The sequence below is a fragment of the Eptatretus burgeri genome, chromosome 2 (assembly GCF_056783735.1).
Source record: "Eptatretus burgeri isolate ZD-2024b chromosome 2, Ebu_testis_v1, whole genome shotgun sequence".
Classification (NCBI taxonomy): domain Eukaryota; kingdom Metazoa; phylum Chordata; class Myxini; order Myxiniformes; family Myxinidae; genus Eptatretus; species Eptatretus burgeri.
In genome coordinates, this window is record NC_140962.1 from 71986681 (window position 1) to 72011859 (window position 25179).

General features: G+C 43.0%; 1 protein-coding gene across 3 annotated transcripts; it reads right to left on the reverse strand.

Moving 5' to 3' along the window:
• Positions 1-13140: 13140 nt before the first annotated feature.
• Positions 13141-24514, reverse strand: LOC147032301 (securin-like). Of its 3 annotated transcripts, XM_085869788.1 has the most exons (7): positions 24337-24460; positions 24163-24211; positions 23922-24030; positions 23630-23787; positions 23435-23507; positions 18408-18581; positions 13141-13365 (listed from the first exon to the last, which is right to left on the reverse strand). In XM_085869788.1, exons 3-7 carry the CDS (start codon positions 24001-24003, stop codon positions 13292-13294), a joined length of 561 nt encoding a protein of 186 aa, XP_085725914.1. In that variant the 5' UTR covers positions 24004-24030; positions 24163-24211; positions 24337-24460; the 3' UTR covers positions 13141-13291. The 3 variants fall into 3 exon arrangements, with proteins under 3 accessions (XP_085725914.1, XP_085725915.1, XP_085725913.1); XM_085869789.1 differs by having other exon boundaries at positions 24135-24483; XM_085869787.1 differs by lacking the exon at positions 23922-24030 and having other exon boundaries at positions 24068-24514.
• Between the last annotated feature and the right edge of the window lie 665 nt (positions 24515-25179).

The following is a 25179-nucleotide window of genomic DNA, read 5'->3' on the forward strand; positions in this document are numbered from 1 at the left end:
TTGCGTCACCACTGTTCAAACTTCAGGGCTTGAACTTCCGTTTCTTCGAACTCCTGGAATGTTCAGCGGCAGGGAGGTCTCTCTTCAGATTCCAACAGTAGTCAGCCATCATGACTGCGTCCCAGCGACCCTGATACCTGGTCTCCATCTCCTTCATGTCCTGATGGAATCTCTCCCCCTGCTCGTCACTCATTGAACCCAGGTTCTCAGGAAACCGGTTCATATGTGAAAATAGGTAGTGCATCTTGATGCTCATGTTGCAGCCCAGGTTTCTGAAAGCAGTCAGCATATTGTTGACAAGTTCTGCGTAGTTTCTGGCCTTATTGTTCCCAAGAAAGTTCTTCACTACCAAAACAAATGTCTTCCACGCTTCCAGTTCCACTTCGTTCATTGAGTTTTTGAACTCTGGATCTCTGATGAGCTGACGGATCTGAGAACCATCAAAGATGCCAGCTTTCAACTTCTCCATGGTCAATCCTGGAAAAGCCTGGCACAAGTAAGTGAAGCAGTCACCATCTTTGTCCAGAGCCTTGGTGAACTGCTTGATTAAGCCGAGCTTGATGTGCAGCGGTGGGAAGAGTATTCTGTCTCTGTCCACCAGAGGGTCGTTGATGACGTTCCTTTCTTTGCATGGCACCAATTCCTCCCGCACAGGCCAGTCCTTCTTCGTGTAATGCTGAGCACGGTCCCTACTATCCCACATGCACAGAAAACATGGGTACTTGGTGAAGCCAGACTGTTGTCCCAACAAAAAGTTCACCATCTTCAGGTCAACACAAATAAACCACTTATGCTGATCATAACCAATTTTCTCCAGCACGTACTTCACCGCTTCATACTTCTCCTTCAGTGTAGTCGAGTGAGCGATGGGTACAGAGGCAAACTGGTTGCCGTTGTGTAGCAGAACACATTTCAGTGATCGCTTGCTGCTGTCAATGAACAGTCTCCAATCTTTGGGTTCGTACTGTGGCACTCCAAGCTTGAGCAGAAGCGCATGTCATAAATTGGCGCATGTAGGTATTGTACATTCTTCAGAGTTCGTTATTTCAAGAAATACAACTTTTTTGTATCACATTATTACAAAATCTGCCCCATTAACTTTAGTTTTGATCAACAAACTTTATGCTTTGCCTCACCAATTTTTGGAAGATTTTGAGGTTTTATGACTTCAAACTGATCCCTTTTCGACATAATCACCCAGAACTATCGTACCTGAATACTTCTTGTCATTAAAATAATTATTTCCAATCAAAACAATTATTTGACATGACATTTTACCCCCACCAACTTCTTCTAAAATGCTCCACACATGCGTACATGTGAACAAAAATGTAAAAAACGACATGTGGCCATATCTCAAAAACTTGACCTGATTGAACAAAACTAATGTGAGTTTTGGATTCAGCGCATCAGATTCGTCCTAAATCAGCTTAAAAAATGCAGACAACAAATTTGTTGTTGACCAGTGTAATTGAATTTGATTCAATATGTTTGCAAACTAATATTTTGGAGGTGTGCTTAGCTTTTATGTATGAATCTTATTCCTGTAAAAAAAAAACAAAAGTGCACAGTGTATAAACAACTCAATCATCTTGAGCAGTACAAAGCATTTAGTCTACTGGATATTCAGGGCTTATATTTATGACACTGTAAACCTTGTGGTCAGACATCTGATAAATTTCATATTGTGAGACTGATTGCAGTATTTGTTCGATTAAAAAATAAATTTTGTACAACACTGCTTGGGATTTTATTTTTCTAGGGTTTTAAAGAACAAAAATAAAAATAGAGAATGACATACTTTTTTGTTCTCCAATGAAATTTATCGTTGACAACAATGTAATGTATTCATATTGCTGTTTTTTATGCACAATAAATACATTAATGAACAGAACACAACACAACACCTAAATGGTGAGGGTGGTGGGCTTGGAATCCAAGGATCCAGAGTTCAAATCCCACTCGGCTGTTGAATTAATACCAGGTGTGGTTGACTGTCTGTCATCCTTCCGAGGTCAGCAAAATGAGTGCCAGCATGCTGGTATCCTGTGTCGGAGTGGCGACCCATCCAGGATTGTGCCCAATAGCCAAGGAGACTGCTGAGGCAGCACCAATGCTCTGCACAGATTATGGTCCCAATGGATGGAATGATATATATATATATATATATATATATATATATATATATGTATATATGTATATATGTATATATGTATATATGTATATATGTATATATGTATATATGTATATATGTATATATATATATATATATATATATATATAGTTGTGGGGCTGGGTATTGGTGGTGGCAAGCACGACCGACAGGGGGAGCAGTAGAGTTGGCTCCAGCGAACACGCGAAATTTGGGTCAAACCTTTCAGATAAATCCGAAAGGTCACAGGTCCCTTATCGGACGGAAGATCACCAATAGGTAGACCACATTGGGGAGGGTCAATTGCCAATTTCAATATACCTAAATACCCACGCAGTCTAACTACCAGTGAACCAAACCCTCGGCCGACTCTGTCCAATCCGAGTCGCAGGTAACGGCTCGGATCCGGCGTAACCGAGCAGAGTTACCAGAGCCGCAGCGAACCAAACGAACAATTTACCCTCGCTATCTCTCAATACACAGCGTGCTAAGCCAATGAAAGAAACACAGAAACGAGCTAGTACATTCAACAAAAGGTATATTTATTTATAACAATAATCGGGGAGGGGAACACAGAGCAGAGTTATCACGAATAAAGAAAGGTATCAAATATACAAGCAATTCCTTAAACAGTTCTACTTAGAGACAGGGCCGACGGACACACACAAATACCCAGGAACAGATGGACCTCGAGGTCTTTATTGCCCCTCCAGCTCGGAGGGAAGACGAGCTGAGGGAAGAGAACGTGCTGGCTACCTGGCCACGTTCGCGTGGCTCGACGTCCGCACCTTCCTGGAGCACCAGTCGCCAAAGAACGGACCAGGGGAGCCGAATCCAGGAGGCGAGATGAGGTGATCTCCCGTGAAGAGATGGTTGACTGCCTGTTGTAATGCGCCAGACGAGACGCCTCGGATGCGCGCGATGCAGTCAGCCGCAGACCCAGACAGACACGCGCTCAAGCAGATGGGACGCAATCATTAATCCTTTCTTCCGTCCTTCGGGGCGTGGTCCGCTCCCCCGTGGCCTGCTCTCATTGAGTGCACGGCGTGTTGCGGCTCAGCCTTCTTGCAAAGGACCGCCCCGGCTTTTGGTCCGTTCGTCGCGCATTGGGCGGAAAATGACACATACCCTTATTTGGCGCAAAGCCAGAACAAAACGCTTCGTGACCATATTCGGTGCGAAATCCACACCGCCTGGGATATGGAATTCCGCCCACGCACGCATGCCGGCGAGCGCGCGAAGAATGCCGTGAGCAGAGTGTTGTTGTTGATGTAAAGATCCTAACTATAAAATAATTCGGCAGCGCACATACACTTAATCACCCATTAAACATAGGATGGGACCCTAGCTAGAAACACATATACTTATCGATATAACTGATCTATAAGGACTCTGGCTGTTGTGTGCTCATGGCTGCCAGATTCGTAACACTATATTGTGTGTGTGTGTGGGTATATATATATATCTTTGGAGAAGTGTTTTTTGTTTTACACACACCTGAACTGCGAGGTGGAATGAGTTAAAAATTGGTGCTTATACTCGGGGTTGGTTTTAGGTAGTAAACAAATAATTATATATATATATATATATATATATATATATATATATATATATTGTTGCGGCCACGGATACCGAGACACCACCTTGTCACTCAGGGGGATTAATCCCCGGTTGTCCTCGATGGAGCCGGACCTGGGGTCACCGCTCACAATTAAGGTGGTATGGTGGGTTGTTTTAAAACCACGAACACCACCCAGTCAACCACGAGTTCCAGTGTCCGCCCTCTAATTATACCATTTAACGAGAGGTCACGTGGTTACCTGAGCGGGGAGCACACCCTCGGCAAAGCACCAATATTATCTGATTAGATTTTAATTAGGACGGCCGAGCGTTTTAACCGCTGGTGCGCGCCGACGATTTTTTTGGTCAAATCTGTGATAATTACCACCCAGTCTATCTCAGTTCGAACAATGCGAGACCAATAGAAGAAAAGGACAAACACGGACAGGTTGGAAATCGACAAATAATTCATTAATAATAAAATAAATAAATAAATAAAAAGAAACTTTTATTTGCCGAGGTAAATAAAGAATGAATTTCAAAGCAAAAAAAAAAATCAATCAAAATGCCAGGAAAGAGACAAAGAGCAGATGCTTATCGGGGGTTGACTTGCTTTCAGCTAAACGCAGACAAGGGTACCCAGCAGATCATTCAGAGGGAGGGGAGGGGGGAGAATAGTCTCGCTCACCAGAAAGTTGTCTGTGAAGTGAAAACGTCGTGAAATGCGTGCGTGCGTCTCACGTCCGTTGCCAGCACCCAGCTTTGCCGTGCATCCTCTCGCAGGGCAGCCTTGAACGCCAGTCGACGTCTGGAGGGCACCGAGATTATCCGTCGTGGGTTTAGACCCTGGTGTTGGTGATCGACGCGTGCCTCACTTGTTGGCGGCGCTGCTCACACCCACACGCTGGCTTGCCGAAGCACTGGGAAGGGTGAATTGTCTCGTCGGCGCTGGTCAGACACCCGCTTCTTGGTCGCTTCTCTTGCCCTTTGCTTTTTCCTCTCCTCATGCTTTTCCCTTCAGAATGCTTTTTTCCCCTCCTTTCTCTCTCCTTTTCTCCTCGGACTTTTTCCCTTTTTGACTTTTTCTCCTCAGACTCTCTTCACACATTTTCTCCTCAGACTTTTTATATCCCCGGGCCCTCTCCGCGGGGTGCCGTCCGCCCCAAGCTCATCCCGCCCCACTGGGGCACAGTTACCATGACGACCTGGGTGCTCTCAAAAAAAGGCGGGCGTTAGAGCGCATGAAAGATTGCCGCCGAGGAAGAATGGGGGCGGGCTTCAGAGCTTGTGAAAGAATGTTGCTGAGGAAAAATGAGGGCGGGCTTCAGAGCTCGTGAAAATGTTGCCGAGGAAAAATGAGGGCGGGCTTCAGAGCTCGTGAAACAATCAATGTTGCTGAGGAAAAACGAGGGCAAGCTTCAGAGCTCGTGAAAGAAAAATGTGTGAACCTGTCTGTCGTAAATAAAAAAGCTTCCCATAAGAGAGGGGATCTATCCTTTACCCTTCTCAATGCATCACATTTAAGATCCCATTAGACATAGGGATGGGGCTAATCTGAACATGCATTTTAGGAAATAACCGTGAGGACCTGGATGTGTGGATGCATTCATCAGACCGGATTCTAAAATCCGTACATACAAATATATATATATCGTTACAGCCACAGATACCGAGACACCAGTTTGTTACTCAGGGGGTTTAACCCCCGTTTGTCCTCAGAAGAGCCGGACCTGGGGCCACCGCTCACAATTAACTTTGTGGTACGGTGGGTTGTTTTCAAACCAGGAATGCCACCCAGTCAACCAAGAGTTCCAGTGTCCGCCGTCTAATTATTCCGCTTAACTAGAGGTCACGTGGTTACATGAACGGGGAGCACGCCCTCGGCAAAGCACCAATCTTATCTTGATTAGACCTTAATCAGGGCAGCCGAGCATTTAACCGCTGGTGCGTGCCAACTATTATTGGTCAGATTGTGTTGTAATTACCTCCCAGTCTATCTAGGTTCGGACAATGCTGGATCAATGGAAGGAAAGGCCAAGCACACACAGGTTGGAACGTCAAAATATAATTTATTCATAAGAAAATAAATCAATAAAAATAACTTATTTACTTGAGGTAAAAATGAATAAATTCCAAATCAATCAAAATGATCGCAAGCAAATAAATAATCAGGCAAAATAATCAAAATAAAAATGATAGAAAACGAGATAGAGCAGATGCTTATCGGGGATTGGCTTGCTTAACTAAACACAGGCAAGGGTACCCAGCAGATCATTCCGGGGGAGAATGGGGGGGGGGGGAAGAAACCGTCTCGCTCACCAAAAAGAAGTCGTCCGTCAAACAAAAACGTCCTGAAATGTGTGAGCGTGCCTTGTCCGTTGCCAGCACCCACTTGCCAACAGGCTTGAACGCCAGTCGATGTCACATCCAAGAAACAGGTACGCCAAGAGCGGCCACCCGACTGGACCCGACGAAGCGGCAGAACCGCAACTGGCTATCGCCAAGTGACTCACGAACTGACTCGTTGACTGACCCACGCACACGCGCCGCCCACAAGAACGGACCTCTCCCTCTTTTTAGCCGCGTTTCGCGTAGCGAACGCTGGCTCTAAGAGAGCTCCGCGTTGTTCTTCTTCTTCTGGTGAAGACAAAACCTTTGGGACGCGGCTCTTTTATATACAGGATCCGGATCTCCGTAAATACTAAACACCTGTACACATCCTCGCATTTAGCGTTCCTTTTGAGAGCATCTATCATGAACTTTTAAATATATTCGGACATTTGCTTTAAAGTTTCGAAAAGTTCACGTTACTATTTAAAGATTATTCCATTTAATGTGTTGTAATTTTGTAAATACATTATTTTCTCGTCATGAACGAGGAGCCTCCATGATGGGTCTCGCTATTGGCTCCATCGAGGCACGTGACGAAATATCGAAATATCGGAAGTTGTTGTTATTGTGATCAAAATACTGATGTTTCGACTTTCTGTAATGAATTTTCAGCTGCGTCGCGTTGCGAATGCTGGCTCTAAGAGAGCTCCGCGTTCTTCTTCTTGTTAAGACAAAACCTTTAGGGCGCGGCTCTTGGACACATTTGTCCTTGTTTATAAGCGGTCTATCTCGGCGGCACAGACTCCCCCCAAATTCACCCCGCCCCACTTGTGCACCGTTACAACTCGCACGTCCCGTGGTTATTCCTCGCTTACGAGGCAATGTCTGTGGTGCTGAGCAAGCAAAAAGCAGCAATTTATCAGAATTACCGAACACAAACGTAAAGCACTCATAATATTGTCAACAACAATTATTACCTCACTGTTCAGCCCGACATGAAAAAAACCAGCCAGCGTCCATAGAACTGCGGAACAGGGTGTCAACGTCGCTGGAAAAAGGCGGGTCTCGGCGTCCGTGAAAAACGGGTATCTCACGTGCAGGAATGTGTCTGTGGTAAAGAGAAAAAGCTTCCTATAAAGAGGGGAACTATTCTTTACCCTTCTCAACGCATCATTTAGAATCCCACGAGATATGGGGATGGGTCTATCCTGGACATGCATTTAGGGAAATAACTGAGGACCTGGATGTTGGTATGCATTCGGGGGATCGGATTCTGAAATCCGTAACAATATTATATACATATATATATATATATATATACATATATATATATATATATATATATATATATATATATATATATATATATACATATATATACATATATATACATATATATACATATATATACATATACATATATATACATATATACATATATATATATATATATATACATATATATACATACATACATACATACATACATACATAAAACATACAGGACCGTACATTAAACCAAAATATGGCTCTTCCAACCTGATAAATGATTCATGGTGATTAAACACCCTGAACACATGTGTACCACTTCACCTCCTGCGAGATCACTGTCGATGACTCTACAATCCAAGTTGCAATGTGACATGAAATTATCTGTCTTTAAAATACTCGAATATGCACTGCTGAAGCTGTCGGGGTAGTCAGTGAGGCTGTATGCATGTGCTCATGGCGTTTAATGCTATGATGAATTTTTGGGGTCGGAAGAGCCATGAATGCGAGGCTACAATTCCCAGGCTTCACACATTTGACTTTCACAAAACATGGTTCACAGTAGCAGCAGAATCATTCACCTTCAACAAAATGTTGTACATGAGATGTGCTTTAGACTTTGTTGATTTTTTTTTTCTTCTGCCACAAAAAATTTCATGCAAGCAATGTTGCAACAAGCAGTCTAATATACTGCATGTATATGTTGTGGAAATGGTCCCACCTCTAGGGGTAGCTGGCTGGTATTACAAATCTTCCTATTAATAAAGTTTATTAATTATATGGAGTACATGTTGCAATAAATAAAAATTCAAAAATTATAAAGTGCATTTCAAAGAATGTGCCGTAGCACATTGTCCACAGAAGATAGGCCGAAAAGGGTACTCCAACCTGGAAAGGGGTAGACGTTAATATACACAACCAGCATCTGCAGAGAGTATACAATTATGTTTACCGTCAGACTTCGCAATTCACAGACCCTGCATATTTGTGTCAGTGTGACCTGCTTCTACATTCATGCTTCATGTAATTGTTTTTTTTTTTTTTTAACACTTCAGCACTGGTCTTCTTTATCTCCCTGGGAAATTGGAAATCAGCCAACATCACAGCATTACATAAAAAAGGTGCAAAAACTGATTCACTTCACTCCAGCCCAATTAGCTTCTTGTACTTTCAATCAGCAAAGCAATGGAATCCATCATCACTGTTGACATAAAATCGTTCCTTTTCTCCAACAGCCTCATCTCAGATCATCAATTCAAATTCAGACCTGGTCACCACCATAAAAATTCTGCGTCTACTCTCCCAACAATGGTGGATGTCCTCGATATGCCATGACATCATGGCAGTCTCTCAGGACATATCTCAAGCTTTTGATGGTTTGGAGAGCAACGCAGGATGCCAGACTGTCTGCTTATGGAATCCAAGGCCAACTCCACTCTTGGATTACTGACTTATTCCACTCTCGTAATCATCGTGTGACTCACCGGAACCCTTTTTCATCTCCTCACCCTGCTAAGGCTGGAGTACACCAAGGCAGTGTTCTAGGCTCCATATTATTCCTAATCTTCATCAATGATCTCACCGACTCTGGAAAATCCTCTTTATCTCTTTGTTGACAACTCTATTCTCTGCTGTGAAATTTCTCATCCTTCTGACAGACAAACAGCCTCCCCTCTCATCAGGCTTTGACAAAAGTTACAAACTGGTCAAACACAATTTTGCTGTTGTCCACCCTTTGTGTTCTCCAATACTCCTCAGTACCTGCATCTCCATCTATTTTCTCCCTCGTGTCTGCTGTTTCCCCTCTCCTGATGTTCCCTTTACATTGTGTCCTAATTTGTTATGTAATCACTCTTCCAGTCCGACATTTGTGGCATTTTTCAGGAAAGTATCCCCTGCGAAGAGCAGGGTCCGACAGGATTAAAAATAAATAAATAAAAAGCTACAGAATCCATTTTGAACTGATGCCCAAGCTTGTTTAAACTTGATACCCAGCAGGTTTTAATTTTTTTTTCTTAAAGAGTAATATTTATACATGCAAGAAAAAAAAAACAAAAAAAAAAAAAAAACCCAAAAACAAAACAGCCAAACAAGGTAGGAATGCCACCAAATTACAATATCTTTTGACATTTTACTTTTGTGGGATGAAGAAAAACAATAATGAAGAATGACTTTACAATGGCACAACAATCCTCTTCTGGTTTAGCATCACGATATCTTTTGATGACATTTTACTTTTATTATGGGATTGCAATGGAACACTTATGTTGGTTATTTTTATTTCAATAATAGGGAGAATATATATAAAAGCTTATAAAGAAAGCAAAACACATACACAGACCGGTGATGATATACAATCAGTACATATGACCCACTGAGCCATGTATATAACTGGAACAAACCTACAGCACACGCTTCCACTGCTTCCACCAAGCAGCCACCCTGTTGGAACACCCTTCCCTCCCTAGAACACGAGAGGTACAGTCATAGCTGAGTGCGATAAGCGCTGGACTTCATGAGGTTCCGTTGACAGATCGATTCAGATGTTCGTTTTCCTTCAGAGCCTTGTAATAGAGCTACGACGGTGAGTGGAAAACAGTGACTTTAGTAAATCAGAAGTGTCAAGTTGAGTTGATTTCAGTGTGAGAATAATTGAATTTCAGATCCTCAATAAAATGGAATGAAAGTTGGGGGGAGGAGGTTTGTTTAAATAACAATGTTCTTTGCAGACAAAGCCTTGAAACAAAACACACACAATGGCTCGATATCACTGAATCACCACGATAAACTAGAAGGGCATTCGGAAGAGCGCATCCCTCTGCCACGTAATGCCTGATCCACAAGAACATATCAAGCCCAATACATTTTTGAAATATTATGCTATACATCACTATATCATTTTTTGGCTCCATCTCTCAAAGATGAAAAATCTCATTAGAATTAAATTCTCATTTGCAGATCTGGATCCTCACCAAAATTAAATCAATTCTTCCTCACTATACACCCAACCTGCCCACAAAGTTTCGTCTGAATCAGTCCATAACTTTTTGAGATATCGTGCTATATATATATAGTTTTTGGCCCTATCTCTCAATGGTGAAGAATCACTTAAAATTCTCGTAGTCGGATCCGGATCTTCACCAAAATCTCATCAGTTTGAACTTGTCACACACCGAACCTGTACACAAAATTTAATCTGGATCCGTCCACAACTTCGAGATATCCGGCACACAAACAAAGACAGAAAGGGGTGAAAATAGCCTCCTTCACCTTCGGTGGCAGAGATAATGAATCAGTATAAACAAACCGAATCGGTGACTCCGATCACATAATTATCCCATAAAGATGAAACTTCACCACCGAGAGCCAAACAATAATACCATCGTTAAACATTTCAAAATTTTATTTAATGCAACATAAAGTTCCCTGACTTGTGATAAGTGATGCTTTTGGTCATTTAACTAGTGGGAATGCCAAACTACAAACGAAAGCACAACAGAACACCAGCCGTTTCATTGAAACCAATGCAACCGACGAGGCTTCTCAGGTATTCGAAGATGGCAGGTTGCTGCTGCCACCACTCACGCCCTATCGTTTAAAATAAATAAATAAAATGCTGAATGTTTTATACACACTTGGTATGGATTAAATCCATTTATGTTATTAAATTGTTTTGGATATGCATCACTTTTGGAATGGTTCTGTCCACTGTCCATTTCCCCCTTCACAATCCTGGCCTGCTTTGGTCGAGTCCACATTTACATTAGATTTCTTTTTCTCACAAAACAATCGTTTTATTTACACATTTTTAAATTTTAGGTTGCATCCATGTCCAATGAGTGGTTCCTGAGAAAAACCAAGATGAGATTTGTTACCTGTATAGTCCATGAGCATTATCTGCAGCTCGTTTTCCTGATGCTGATCCTGCTCACCAAATTCTCAGCGAGGGAGCCTCATGGCTGCAGCAGATTGATCGGCCATGCATCTGCCTGGGGGATGGCTACATAAAGGCCCCTGGAGTACCGGTGGAAAGTGGATGCAGTGACGCGCTGCTCCGGCACATGCTCCCATACCCCCATACCTGACCTACCTGCACGAGCCCAGACACACAATAACTTCCTCACGTTAGAATGACCATCATAGCTTCAGCAGTTGAGGTAGGTCAGGCTACAGTTGTTTTTAAGAGGGGAGCAAGTAGTACAAATTGGCGTTTTAGCACTTCAAGGATGTATTCTGGTGTCTTAAGGCTTGATAGTTCAGAAAACTTGAGAAAAGGAATGGGTTTTAAATGCTTATGACTTCTCTATAGAAGTTCATCATGTACACATTTGAATGGGTGGCCATTTTTGTCCTGTATCATGCCTCTATATGGAGATCAGGCTCAAAGTAGAACTTGTTATATACAAGGGTAAAGACAGTATACTTAGGAGCTAGTTCATTTTACAATGACTAGAAAGAGCATATATTTGAACCTGGGTTACCTGCATCAAACTCAGGTTCAATTAAAAAAAAAAAAAAAAAAAAAAAAAAAAAAACTGAATACAGGGTTGATGGGAAAGGGAGATACAGGAGGGATTTTATCTTCACATGCCTATGTGTTAAAGGATTTAAAAAAAAAAATTTTTTTTAACCCAGAAAACCAATTCCATCCTTTGAATCAAAAAAAGGGCCATCCCGATGCAAATAGAGGAAGAGGTAGTTTGTAAAATCTACCACCCAGCTTCTAAAATGTATTTTGACCCTGAAACACTTAAGGTGAAAACAGCAAATACATGGTCAATAATACCTGATGAATCCCAAACAGACTGACCCTCATTAAATACACACCTGGAACCAGGTCTGAAATCAGACAAATTCCATTTAGGGAAAGGAAAATTCTCAAAACTTTAACATTTAATCAATTAACTGCCCCTGCACATGTTGAGGAGGAGGAGGAGGAGGAGGAGGAGGAGGAGGAGGAGGAGGAGGAGGAGGAGGAGGAGGAGGAGGAGGAGGAGAGGACCAAAACAGTTTGACAACAGCACAAGATCAAGAAACAAAGCAGACAATCATGTTGGAATTACCCAAAAGCAATGAACAAAACCCAATGCAAGTGCACACAGACAGACATTCTCTGGGGAATGTCCTCTCATTTACATTATGTAGCCTGTAGTGTAAAGATGGGACAAGATTTACATCTATATATTACTAAATCTCTCATCTTGTGTGTGTGTGTGTGTATATATATATATATATATATATATATATATATATATATATATATATATATATATATATATATATATATATATATATATATATATATATATATATACACACACATGTATATTCCCAAAATACAGCCAAAATGGTACACAATGGCATGTACCAAAAAAAGTACACAAAAAAAAAAAGAAAAAGGAAAAAAAATTTTTAGGGCCACATTACTCACCATTCTCCTGCAGTGTGCAGTATCAAGTTTCATTCAAATCAGGCAACAGAAAAAAAATTCGATTCAGTGAAGTACTCTTTGGGAGAATTTGATCAATGCAAACAACCTCAGTGGTATAGTTCACTGGAGCTATCTTATTTTTTTTTTTTTTTTTTTTGAAATCAACCACTGTCACAATGGGAACCCAACAGGTTCACAGGTCATCTAGTTAGAAATAAAATTGGAGATAGCCCCAAGTAGACTTTTTCACCCTCTCCTTGATCACACCTCTACCCTGTTGGCATTCCCTTCCATGAGCCTCAACCATGTAAACAACAGCAACAAAAAGTGTAACAGCTTTAAGAATACAAATTTCAAAAAGGGAGGGGATAAAAATAAAATCAGATGACAATGCCAGTGTGTGCAACACTTGTGCAACAGCATTTATTTTGCAAGAAAGGATACTCAGCTCCACAAAACAAAAGAACAGTTTTATTGAAAACAGAACAGGTACGAACAGGTGAAGTGCATCACATTTCAGTGCAAAAAATGCAAATGAATACATTCCATCACATCTCCAAAGGAGGTGGAATAGGTATGTCAGCAAAGGAAGGAAATTCCAATTCAGGTAACACCTCACAGTCTGCAGGAAAAAAAAAAGCCACAAATGTCAAAAGCACTGAAAACATTCAAGAGAAAGAAGAAAAAAAAAGTCATTCCATAAAAGACAAATCAAATTGAAAATGTACAAGTCTGATATGAGGAAGGGAAAAAAAAATTCAAAAAAAAAAAAGAAAAGAAAAGAAAAGCTGAGTAACCAGAACTGAAGAGAAACAGGCAATGAAACACTTAAACAAGGGTTTATAAACCTGGTGCAAATCATACAGACCAATGAAATCTGAACTGTAAAAACATGTACAGTAAAGCACACCAAATCACGAGTTGATTGAACACAGAGATAAGTAAATTCACGACCTAAGAGCATTAAATATTTTTATTCACTCCATTCTCCAGCCTCAGAAATCACTGCATACAAGTTGGTACAGGTAACCCTGATAAGCAACATGGACAGAAAGTGCAATAAAGCTTGCAGGTTCTGGGAAACATTGAAGTCAATCTACTTTTGAAATCTGCTTCACATAATGCAGCATACATTACGGAGAAATTGTGAACTGCATCGAGCCGTGCTGGCAAAGTACATTGCTTGCTACTCACGACGACACTTAACTAATAGCAGAGTACAAGCATTGTTTTTTTTTTTGGAGAGATCTAGTGTTTTAATCTCAAAAAAAGAAAAGAAAAATATTGTCATGGGTTTGGAAAGACCCCAAAGACCACAAGGAGTTACATTGAACACAACACTGGATTTTAAATATTTCCATAGTAATTCTGTTTAGCCAAGTTATATTACCAATTCCACACATCAGGGACAGGGAACTCCATTGTGATTGTCGTTAGAACTTTCCCCATTCCCAACTCCATATTCAAGCGTCATTCCCAAACACCCATCCTCAAACCCTCATTTACTGGGACCCATACTCAAGCCTCCATTTCCAAATTAATTCACACCAGGTCATTACATTGGCAAGGCATTTAAAGTGGGTGGGCCTTCAACCAGCATGGAGCCTCCATATTTGCAAGCATTGAAAGAGATGCATCTCTTGAGTACCGAAGAGTCACTTCGAGGAACTGACTTTCAAAAACTGCCATCAGGGAGATGCTTTCGTGCTCGATGGATAAACATTCTCAAAAGTCATTTGTACCATGTGCAATTCAAGTGTTACAATCAAATTCTTAGACTGTTGCATTTTTTTTTCTTTTTTAATAAACAGTTTTCCTATTCCTTTTGACCTTTTACTTTTTTTTTTTCTTCACATTTCAACTTGCAGTGTCCGAGGAATTTCCTTGGTTATGGGACAATAAAGATCACTTATTTTTCCCAAATAATCACCATGACAGCAATGCAACTATCATAACCATGTTCTGCAATCCATCATCGTGGCAAAAAGCAAAGCACTCACAATCTCATTTGAGTCTCTCAGCAACCACTCGTTGGACACAGTTAGACCAGCAATAGCCAAGGATTCTCCAAAGAGACCTGGTACCAAAGGAATCAAGTCTCCATCTCAGATCCCTGGTCAGAGTCCAAGTCTCACATCCATAGAGCAATACTGGAAGTGTCAAGGACCTGAAGACTCGGACTTTGGTCCTGCCGCACAGGTACCGGCTGTGTCACACCCCATGATCCAGTGAATCGACGACTCCCCAGGCCCAACCCAGACGTCTACTGACCTCTGGCTCACAGTCAGCAGAGACATGAATATCAATGCCAAGGTAAGTGAATCTCTCCACAACCTCAACATCCGCACCACAAACAGTTACAGACAGGATAGCAGCAACCAAGATGTCATTGAAAGCCTGGATCTTCGTTTTGACCCAGGAAACCCATAATCTCAGTGGCTCAGACTCATTCAACACCTCAAGGGCCCCAAAAAAGGATATCCAGAGTCTCTGCGAAGATGACTGCATCATATGCGAAATCAAGGTCAGAGATCTTGACATTCCCAAATGATGCACCACAGCTTGATCTCTGACATCCTCTCCAGAATCTAATCCATACAAGTGCTGAAAGTGTCGGGGCCAGTGCACACCCCTGATGAAGTCCAGTAACCGTAAATAAGTCAGAGATGGTATCACCACATCTCACGGCACTCTCAGTACCAGAGTAGAGTTCAGACGTCAGATTGATCAGTTTTGGTGGCACCCCACGAAGACCAATAATCCTCCAGAGGGCATCAAACAATTTACAGAGATCAACATGGGCTGCAAGCAGCCCCTGCCGAAACCCTCGTCTGCGTTCGGTGAGGACCCGAAGAGCAAGGATACAGTCAATCGTTGACCTCTTTGGTGTAAAGCCTGACTGCTCTGGATGCTGGTGCTCAAGCAGATGGTGGCGAACCCCCATCAATAATTATCCGAGCAAAGACCTTGCCCAGCACCGAGAGCAGCATCATCCCTCGGTAGTTGTTGCAGTCTTGGCGATCACACTTCCCTTTCCGGAGAGGGACAAGAAGGCCCCTCTTCCAGTCTGTTGGGATGATGCCTGTGTTCCAGGCAGAGCACAGAACTGCATGCAATGACACGAGTGCAGCATTTCCATCAGTCTTGAGAAGTTCAGAATGGATGCCACAGATCCCAGGAGCTTTACCCCATTTCAACCGGTTCACCGCAGCCTGTGTTTCCACAAACAAAAGTGGACCACAGTCGATTGGAGGGTCAGCAATAGGGACTAACACCCCTGGCATTCAACTCGACAGCTGGTGGATCAGCCTGGTACAGCCGCTCAAAGTAACCGGCCCAGCGGGCCTTCACTTCGGACTCCTCTATCAAGAGCCCACCACCCTCTGCTCTAACTGCAGTGCACCGAGGGACGGGCTTGGAGGAACACAATGCGTGAATTCCCCTGTAAGCATGATAAGAATCACTGGCAGGTTAAAAAAAATTCAAAATTCAGCAGATTCTCCTGTTCCATACCATAGAACTATGTGTATGCAATCCATCAACATACCCAGAGGGCTGCAGTCTTGATGCCATTCTGTGCCGGGAGGGAATTTACACATCTGGTTATACTATAAAACTCTTCAAAATTTAGCTGATTGCTGCACAAAAGCTGAAAATGATCTCTACCTGGAGAAACAACCTGACAAAATGAGGTGCCAACATTTGGAAAAGAAAGAAAGAACTATGTCTTCCTAAATCTGATATTAGAATACAAAAAAAAAATTTCATGTATTTTAGAATTTGGAGGAAGACTGCATAGTTTCCTTCACAGTTCGATATGCACATATAGGTGTCAACCGTCGATGGAAAAAAGTGGGTGTCGAGCCTCCGCTAGGCTAACGGCCATCTCACGTGCATGAATGTGTCCGACGTAAAGAGAAAAATGAGCTTTCCATAAGAGGGAATCTATTCTTTACCCTTCTCAACGCATCAAAGTTAGAATCCCGTCTGTTTGTTTGTATAATAAATGACTCAAATGTACAAGAGGACTTGAGAATTTCTTCTACAGCACCAAGCACAAAGCTCCTGGCAGAACACAAAAAGGCAACAAGTAAAGTGCTCCCCAAAGCACCAAGCAGAAGGCAAGATACTTCAAGCGGAACACAAAGGCGCAAAGTGAGACGCTCCCCAAAGTGTCAAACGAAAAGGTGGTGACCAAGCCATGGTAGAACAGACTTACACACCATAGAAGCTATCCCTGCATCTTCCAGCCCATACACCTCCGACTCACTATTGTGGAGCATCAACTCGAGTTCAACAACAGTTCTTTTCAGAGCTAAGCCTGACAATACCACTTGACAGCATACCGTCCACTTGCAGACACCTTGTTGGGACCAATGTGGGCCAGCCAGCTCACGTACAGGTGTGAGAAAGGGGTCACCCACACCACCCCCCTCCCCCCACCTTTTCTATCTAACTTGCTGGATGTATGAGGTGCCCATGTCTTGTCAGTAATAAGGTTGACTGCATAGTTATTTTCAGTGGTCAGGGCTAAAACTGCGTGTGACCCTTCAATCTCCTGTAAATACACACCTTTCAACAGACTTATTTCCAAACCTGCAAGGTGGCTATTTTTCCCTTTGGCTTGATACTATGTCATAAGTAGACGGGAGGTTGTACCCCACCGATTCACTTTGGTCAGATGAGCTGACATCCCACTTGTGGTCCTGCTCAGCTATATATATATATATATATATATAAATATATAAAATGAATAGATAAAGGTAGGGCATCAAGAACACTGTTGCCCATCCAATCTTGGATAACAATATCCAGGAAGGAAATGAGATTTGAGCATGGGGACCCTACCAGATGGCATCCATGGTTGCTCAGAAACCCATCATACCACAGTTATCTGCAGCTTCAGGGTTAAAGGTCTAGAACCGAGTCCAAGAGACCACTCGTGACCCAGCCGACAAACCCACAGCAATATTCGTGCATTGTTAAATTCACACTTCTCCGATTGAGCACAAAAATTTCCACTTGGATTTCATGCCAGCAACGGCAGGTTAAAATTCTACGTTCGAAGTGAGTCACTGAAAAGTACACAGCACATGCACAAAAGGCCTCATTCACATTCACAAGTCATTTTAAAAGTGCCACAGACAATTTATGCAAATCTGAAAACCAACATTAAAGGCAAGATTCTAAAATGCATAAACGATGTTGACAAGTGGAAGCGTGGAAGCATAAATGATCCATGTGGAAGCAGATCAAAGCAGAATCAATTTGGTACAACGTCCCCAATTATTCGTCCCTTGTAGGGTTGGCCAGGGACAGTTTTGTTTCATGCTCTCCCTCCCCCCCCCCCCATGCTAATGAACATGCTGGTCAGGACTGGTAATCAACAAATTCAAAATTTATTCAAAGTGCTTGTGATAACTCATCTAATCTTCCTGAAAGACACCATGGAGTATTTAGCATCCACAAACTAATGCTAGGAAATAGCACAAGGGAGGGACACAATTAAACATCCACGCAGAGATTACACCCTGCCTGTGCAGCACCAATCTGGTATCGAATCCAGACCAGACAGTTCAAAAGGTACATGTGCTCCCTCTACACCTTCCTGTTAAACCAAAGTAGGAAGGATCCAGTACAAACAAAAATAAGAAATATTCTTACCCTGCAGAATATTAAACATGCCAAAATGAATGCACGATGGCAGTGGCTCGGGGCTGGGAAGCGAGAGAACCGAAGGAGTTGAAGTTTCAAATTGTGGAAGTGTGATTAGTGGCAATCCAGCGAGTGGGAGATCCCCAAAAGCGTGTTCTTCTGGAAGGCCAACTATTTCTGCCTCTGAATAAAGAAATTGAAAATGAAGTTTGACAAAATATATATACATCAGGAACAAACATGCCCACCAGCTTCAAGGTCCACAGAATTAGAAATGAATGATATTTTGATTCAATTGTATTCATTTTAAGTAGTAACGAACTGAATGTTTTTTGATTCTAATTGAGGTACCAGCCTTAAAAATTCCAGATACACTGCCATGACAATCGAGGAAAAGATGGTCAGAACAATGGATAATGGCCACACAACTGTTCACTCGTTATAAAAGTGAATTTGACAAATAATTTTCTGATCAAGAATCCCTACATTACAAAAAACAAAATTATGATGTAGAAGGTGCTGTCAGACCATGCATGTATGAACCCAAGGTCAAGTTGGCATCATGGGAGAAGCTGAAGCAACAGAGCGTTTTTTTTTTTGGGGGGGAGGGGGGGGGTGGACCAATGGAGTATAAAAGGGAAACAAACATGAAAATCTCCCTTTGAAGATATACAAGAAAAGAACACTGATCAAGTATCAAGTGAAGCCATATCTGACTCAGTCAGTGCAGTTAGTGGCTGCAATGGCAGGGGATGTCATTTGCAGTGAGGCGGTGGTTTGGGTATAAAAGACGTACGAATCCGTGGAAGGGTCAAATATGCGATTTCCACTGGGTATTACCTTGGAGGGCGATCCAGACTTAGTTTGGCAACGGTCTCCAAGCAAGATGCAGCGCACAAGATGCCAACCAGGCCCCGTGCTTCAGCCAATCTGTTGCATCCGTAATATTCCGAGTTCCAGACCCGGGCTCCGGTGAACGAGTCGGTCTAACGGAGCACGTGTCATTCTCACTATCATCCCATACAGTGCAGGAGGACTTTGTCACCACCTCTGTTTTGTGTTGTGGTGATTGGCAAGGGGTGGAGAGGATAGGTGGAAGTTCCATTGAACTTTGTCAAAAGAATGAAAAAAAAAAAATTCAAAGTTGCACTTGGTGCATGGAACGTTTGGAAAAAAAAAACAAAAAAAAAAAACACACCACTGTTATCAGCACATATGCACAAACTATGACCTCTTCCAATGGGGAAAAGCTTTTTACAAACTACAATCACAAATTGTATCTGCATCTGCCAACACCAAAATGGCATTGGTGGGTAATTTGAACACGAGAGTGGACTGCAACGCTGATGCATGGGACCATTATCAGCAACCATGGTGTCGGTGAAGAAAACAGCAACAGTACCATCTTGAGTTTGTGCCACGAACACACTATTCCAACAAGCCAATTGGTTGAAAACATCGTGGATATCTCCAAGGTCAAAGCACTTGCATCTAATAGACATTACCATGCATAGACGTGATCGATGTGACATCCATCTTACCAGAGCTGTTCAGCATTCCACTACGTGGTCCAATCATTGCTAAAACAGCTCTCCACATCACACCCAAAGCACAGAATCAGCACCCGCGACAAAAACGAACACCCGCACCAAGTTAACAGTAAACCTAGAGGAGCAGCTGGGCAAATATGACAGACCAACTTGTGTACAGCTGAATGGAACAGTAGGTTAAGCTACCTAGAAGGCTGCGCTCAATGCAATTGGCCACAGAACGGAAACATCACGACCAGTTTGACAAAAATTATTTACTTCTCATGCTGGAAGACCTGCACATCAGAAGCACGTCTCCTCTGCATGTGATAAATGTAATCTGTCGAAGAAGAATGAATACACAAGGGCCAGAAGCACAGAACAGAAGAAACATCAGACAAAGACTGGTGGATCAACAGAGCCTGTGTGCTCCAAGAAGCTGCCGACCAGACACACACAAGGCTTCTTTAAAGAACTGAAAGCTGTGTACGGTCCCAGCTTCAATGGGATTATGCCAGTACGAACTGCTGATGGGAGTTCTATCATCGAGCCAAATTTAATCCTGCAAAGGTGGGCAAAACACTTCAGTAAGGCATGGAACCAGCCATCCAACATAAATGATAAAACAATAAAAAAATACGACATCAAACTAATACCCAATATGTCACCTCATGGTACTACTAGATGAAACACGAGATGAAATCCGCAAAGTTACGACACGAAAGAGAGTTAAGGCGTCTGGTACTAACAGCATTCAACCGGAAGTGTACAAGCATGGCACCCCCCACCCCTCCGCTTCAAATCTCACATCATGCGACTACATAAACTGTTCACCTGAATTTGGTCTGAGGAGTCAATCGCACACGATTTCAGACACCACAATCATCCATTTGTACAAAATAAAAGGTGACCACTTGACTGCAACAACCGAGGCATCACATTGTTGTCCACAACTGGAAAAATTCTCACTCATGTTCGCATCAATCAGCTTTCCAGGCTTAGAGTAAATTCACCTGGAGAGCCAATGGGACTTTAGAAGAAAAAAAAATTTTGGAACAGACATGGTTTTTGCAGCACAACAAATACAAGAAAAGGGCCACGAGCAACACAACGTCCATAGCTTTGGGGAAATCTGACGAAAGCATACGACTCAGCCGCCTCGGCCTGTGGAAAGTACTGCAACGAGTTGGTTGTCCAGAGAAACTGGTTAACATCATGAAGGCGAGAGTCGTAGGCAATGGCAGTGAATCCGAGCCTTTTTACGTCACGAATGGCACTAAAGGCTGCATCCCAGCACCAACCCTCTTCGGCATTGTGATCGCCGCAATGATCGATGCACTGGAGGACTCGGGTCTTGAGGGCGTTGCCGTCCACTTCCGTACTGATGGCAGTGTTAACCTCAGCCATCTTAAAGCAAAGACAAAAGTCCAACTGATGCCCAAAGAGCTGTTTGCTGACGATTCACCCTTGTCACCCATACCGAGGAGGATGCACAACCCTGACAAATGCCTTCATACGATCTGCTGACCATTACAGTTTAACTGTCAGCATCAAGAAGGCTGAAGTATTGTTCCAGTGGAAACCGGATTCACGATACGTGTAATCCAATAAACGACCAGCCATTAAAAATTGGAGACGTTCTGTAACTTGGGCAGCATCAGCAACAATGGAAACATTGATGCCAAATGTACATTGCACATCAGCAAAGCGAGCTGTGTCAGGCAGACTCATCCCACGACGCATCACTCACCACAAAGATCAGCGTCTATTGTTCAGTCGTTATGTCCACCCGAATACACGGCTCCAACACCTGGACACTATAGTCACAACGTGCAGAACTCACAAGGTACCCCAAAGGATAATTTTGAAGATTTGCTGGCAAAACAAAGCTCCGAACAGTCTTGTGCCAGTGTGGTTTAGACGGAATCGAAACCTACCTGATCCAAATTCAACTGTGCTGGGCAGCTGGTGAGGATGGAGGACCGTCTGCCCAAAGCGTTCTACGGCAAGCTTGCAGAAAGAAAGAGATCAAATGATGCCCTCACAAAATAATAATCGATCTATAATTCAAGCAATGTGTGTGTGTGATCGCCGTTTCTCGACAACCACTGGTCCGATCTAATTGAAACTTGCCACCTATTTTGCTGGGGACCTGAGTATGTGCCTTTTCAAGGTTTGATATTGTTGTGGTTGACGAAATTTACAAACCACCATTCAGGTCCCTTAGGTGAGATATCTCTGTAAGTATATGTGTAGTTAGGCCCAAACCCGTTGTCTAGAGGGAATAAATGTGCTTCATGTTGAACTGTTTTCCCGCTTCGCTTCGTCTTTTCTTTCATTGAATCTCCATCTTGCTTCACGTAAAGGGTTGGTCGTGGGCTAAAACGCCCGATAATTAATCGAACCGATTATTCGAGGCCGACGAATAACACCGCTCGGTTATCCCGATAGTACGGAACGGGTCGCTTAAAGTGGCCCGTGTCCGAAGTCGACCTGCGGCGAGGTGCGATCGCCCGGTCTACCCTCCGTGTGGGTACTTAGGTAGGTCGAATTTGGCGAGCAACCCTATCCCACGCGGGGGCCGATTGGCACGATCGTGGTGAGACCGAAAGGTCCACCCGTGACTGGTTCCCGGCGTTAGTCCGAGAGGGTCACGACTGGATTGTCCGTCCGGTGGGCGACGTGCCGCGATTCGAGTTACGTGGCCGTCAGCACGCCGGCGGGCGCGAATCTGCAACAATATTAATCGGACAAGTGGTTCCCAAGTTATGGCCATTTATTTACCAAACCAATGACAGGATATGTTGCTGTGTAGGCATGGCCGATAGGGAAAGGGCGCCTTAGTTACCAATGACAGGACACGTTGCTTGGCGTTTTACACCCACAGCATCTACAATTCCAGCAATCTGTTTGTTTGCCTTTCAAAAGGATTGAAATTAATTGGACAAGTGGTTCCCAAGTTATGGCCAAGTTAGAGCACGTTCCCCATTACGGGTTACAACGTACGGACTTCCGAATAGTGATGACTTGCTGTATTATAATAATTTGTCGATTTCTTATGCACATTTATAGACAAACACAATGCCCCAATCCAGTCGTCGTTTACGAGAGCGAAGGAACGGCCTGTGTGTTTGTTTGAAAGTTTGTTTTTTTGCACGTACGGCCATGCACTAGTAACAATAATAATAATAATAATAATAATAAAAAAACAAAACTCACTCAAAAGGTGCAAGTAAGAATAGCATGACTGGATGGAACAAAATTTCCCTGGATCGTGGGAAGTGGCGCGGTTACTCCACAGATCAGCTCGAGTGAGACACGCATCAAGAACGCAGAGGACACGAAGCAAGGAGATACGACGGCAACTTGGCGGAGCATCCCGAGATGCATCGAATACGACGGCTCAACCCACACCACATGTACCAAATCAAACCAAACATGATATTCTGATTCTGTGGACCTCGAAGTCATGAAGACACACACCGGCCCACATCGGCCACATCTTACCAAGTGGATCCCAAGGAATACACTTTTCAATTTCTGGCCATTCCTGCTCCTTCACCTGAGCCAAGCTTGGGACCTGTCACACAAGGTTTATACACCGTCAAAATTACAAAACAATAAACAAACAAACAGCATTGTTCATCTCCGTAACCAAGCAACAATAGCACACGTACAATCACCAAACCCCGCAGCACAAACCTTCCCAGGGTCCACAAACTTCTTGGGTGCAACATTTGGGATCTTCAACGCCGGGGTCGCCAGTTTCGACGCCGGGGTCGCTTGTCGATCCACATTCACACTGGAGAGGGCACGGCGCGCAGAGGCGGGAAGGGTTGGCTTGGTCTTGTGTGACGAGCCTGTGGAAGGAAGGTCGAAACGAGGGACGATTTTAAAATAAAATATTTAAAAAAAAATCAAATGTTAAATAATCGCAAGAAAAAAAATAAAATAAAAAAAACACGAGTGGTCCAAGTGTGGTGGCAACAACAACCAGGGACAGAACCCAGGCGGGATCGAGGCAGCGGAGTCGCAGGATGAAAGTTTTCGGTCCCGATCAGGTGCAGATCGGACATGATGGGTTATTCAATCCTCGGCAAGATCTACATGCAATTCACAGGTAACCACGAATCAACACACCGTCACGTACACGTGTCAAAGGAACTCTGTCCACCGCAACAAAGCAAGCCATCGATTTATACACCACCGAATAACCGAGGATCCCCATGCAGGACCTGCAGTTGGTGTCAAACGGTCGCCACAGCAACCACCAGGCTCAGCCGACTTGGGACCCAGACAAGGAAGGAGTCGAAAAAGAAAACAAAAAAAACCTCTCAACCATCCACAAAACCCTCGGGAAGATTAATTTACCACAGAAGAAAAAAAAAATAAAATAAAAAAACACACACCCCGCCCGACAGCTCAGCAAACCATTCCGTGAACCGAAAAACGAAACATTATAACAAACCGGCAACGGTCAACTTTTTAAATCGAACGGGCTCAGCTCTCATTGGCTATTGTAACGCACGTGATTTATCGTCAAACTTCAATAAAGCCCTTAAATCAATATCCGCAACATTTATTACTCATTTACTGTATTCAAACGAGTAGTAATGTCGCGTTAACTGGTTCGAGAAACGTTATCAAAAAGTATTCACTTTTTTTTTTTTTCATCAATCGTCCGCACCGAAACAGAGTGAAAACGGCTCGTCGGGCCAAACGTCCTCCTCCTGCGTTGACGTTCCTTTTATAAAAGGAACGAATGACCGTTCGGATTGCTCCACAAGACGATGAAAACGAATGTACCTTTTACAGCCTCTGTAGTTGATTCGTTTCTTTACGTTGCAGATTATATATATATATATATATATATTTATTTTAGATCAATAATCGTGTTTATATGGGGGGAAAAAAGGAAGTCTGTAACGAAAATCGTTTGTAGGGTTTATAAGAGAGGTTTCGCTAGCTTGGCTGTTGTCCACAGTTTATTCGATGTTCGAAAAATAAAAACTCCAAACAGGAAAAAAAAATTACGACAACACCCTGAACTCAAAAAGGTATACCGTGAAACTGGACGATATCAAAGAAATCTTTTTAGTTAGAAAAGACGTCAAGTACCTGAAATCTTTTCACGGAGACCGACGGCAACGTTTACAATGACGTCACGCAGCCGTGACGCCGCCATTTTGGAGGTGCAAACAACCAGTGGGCATAATGGCAAATCGATGTCAGCTCAAACGTTCTATCCACCA

Bases quoted from the DNA above. Each gene is read 5' to 3' on its own strand.
- LOC147032301 (XM_085869787.1), bottom strand. From the start codon at position 24,155: ATGGGGATCCTCGGTTATTCGGTGGTGTATAAATCGATGGCTTGCTTT. The intron at 23,788-24,067 runs GTGTGTTGATTC...TTCCTTCCACAG, and splicing joins TTTGACACGTGTACGTGACG to GCTCGTCACACAAGACCAAG. The intron at 18,582-23,434 runs GTAAGATGTGGC...TTCTTTATTCAG, and splicing joins TATTCCTTGGGATCCACTTG to AGGCAGAAATAGTTGGCCTT.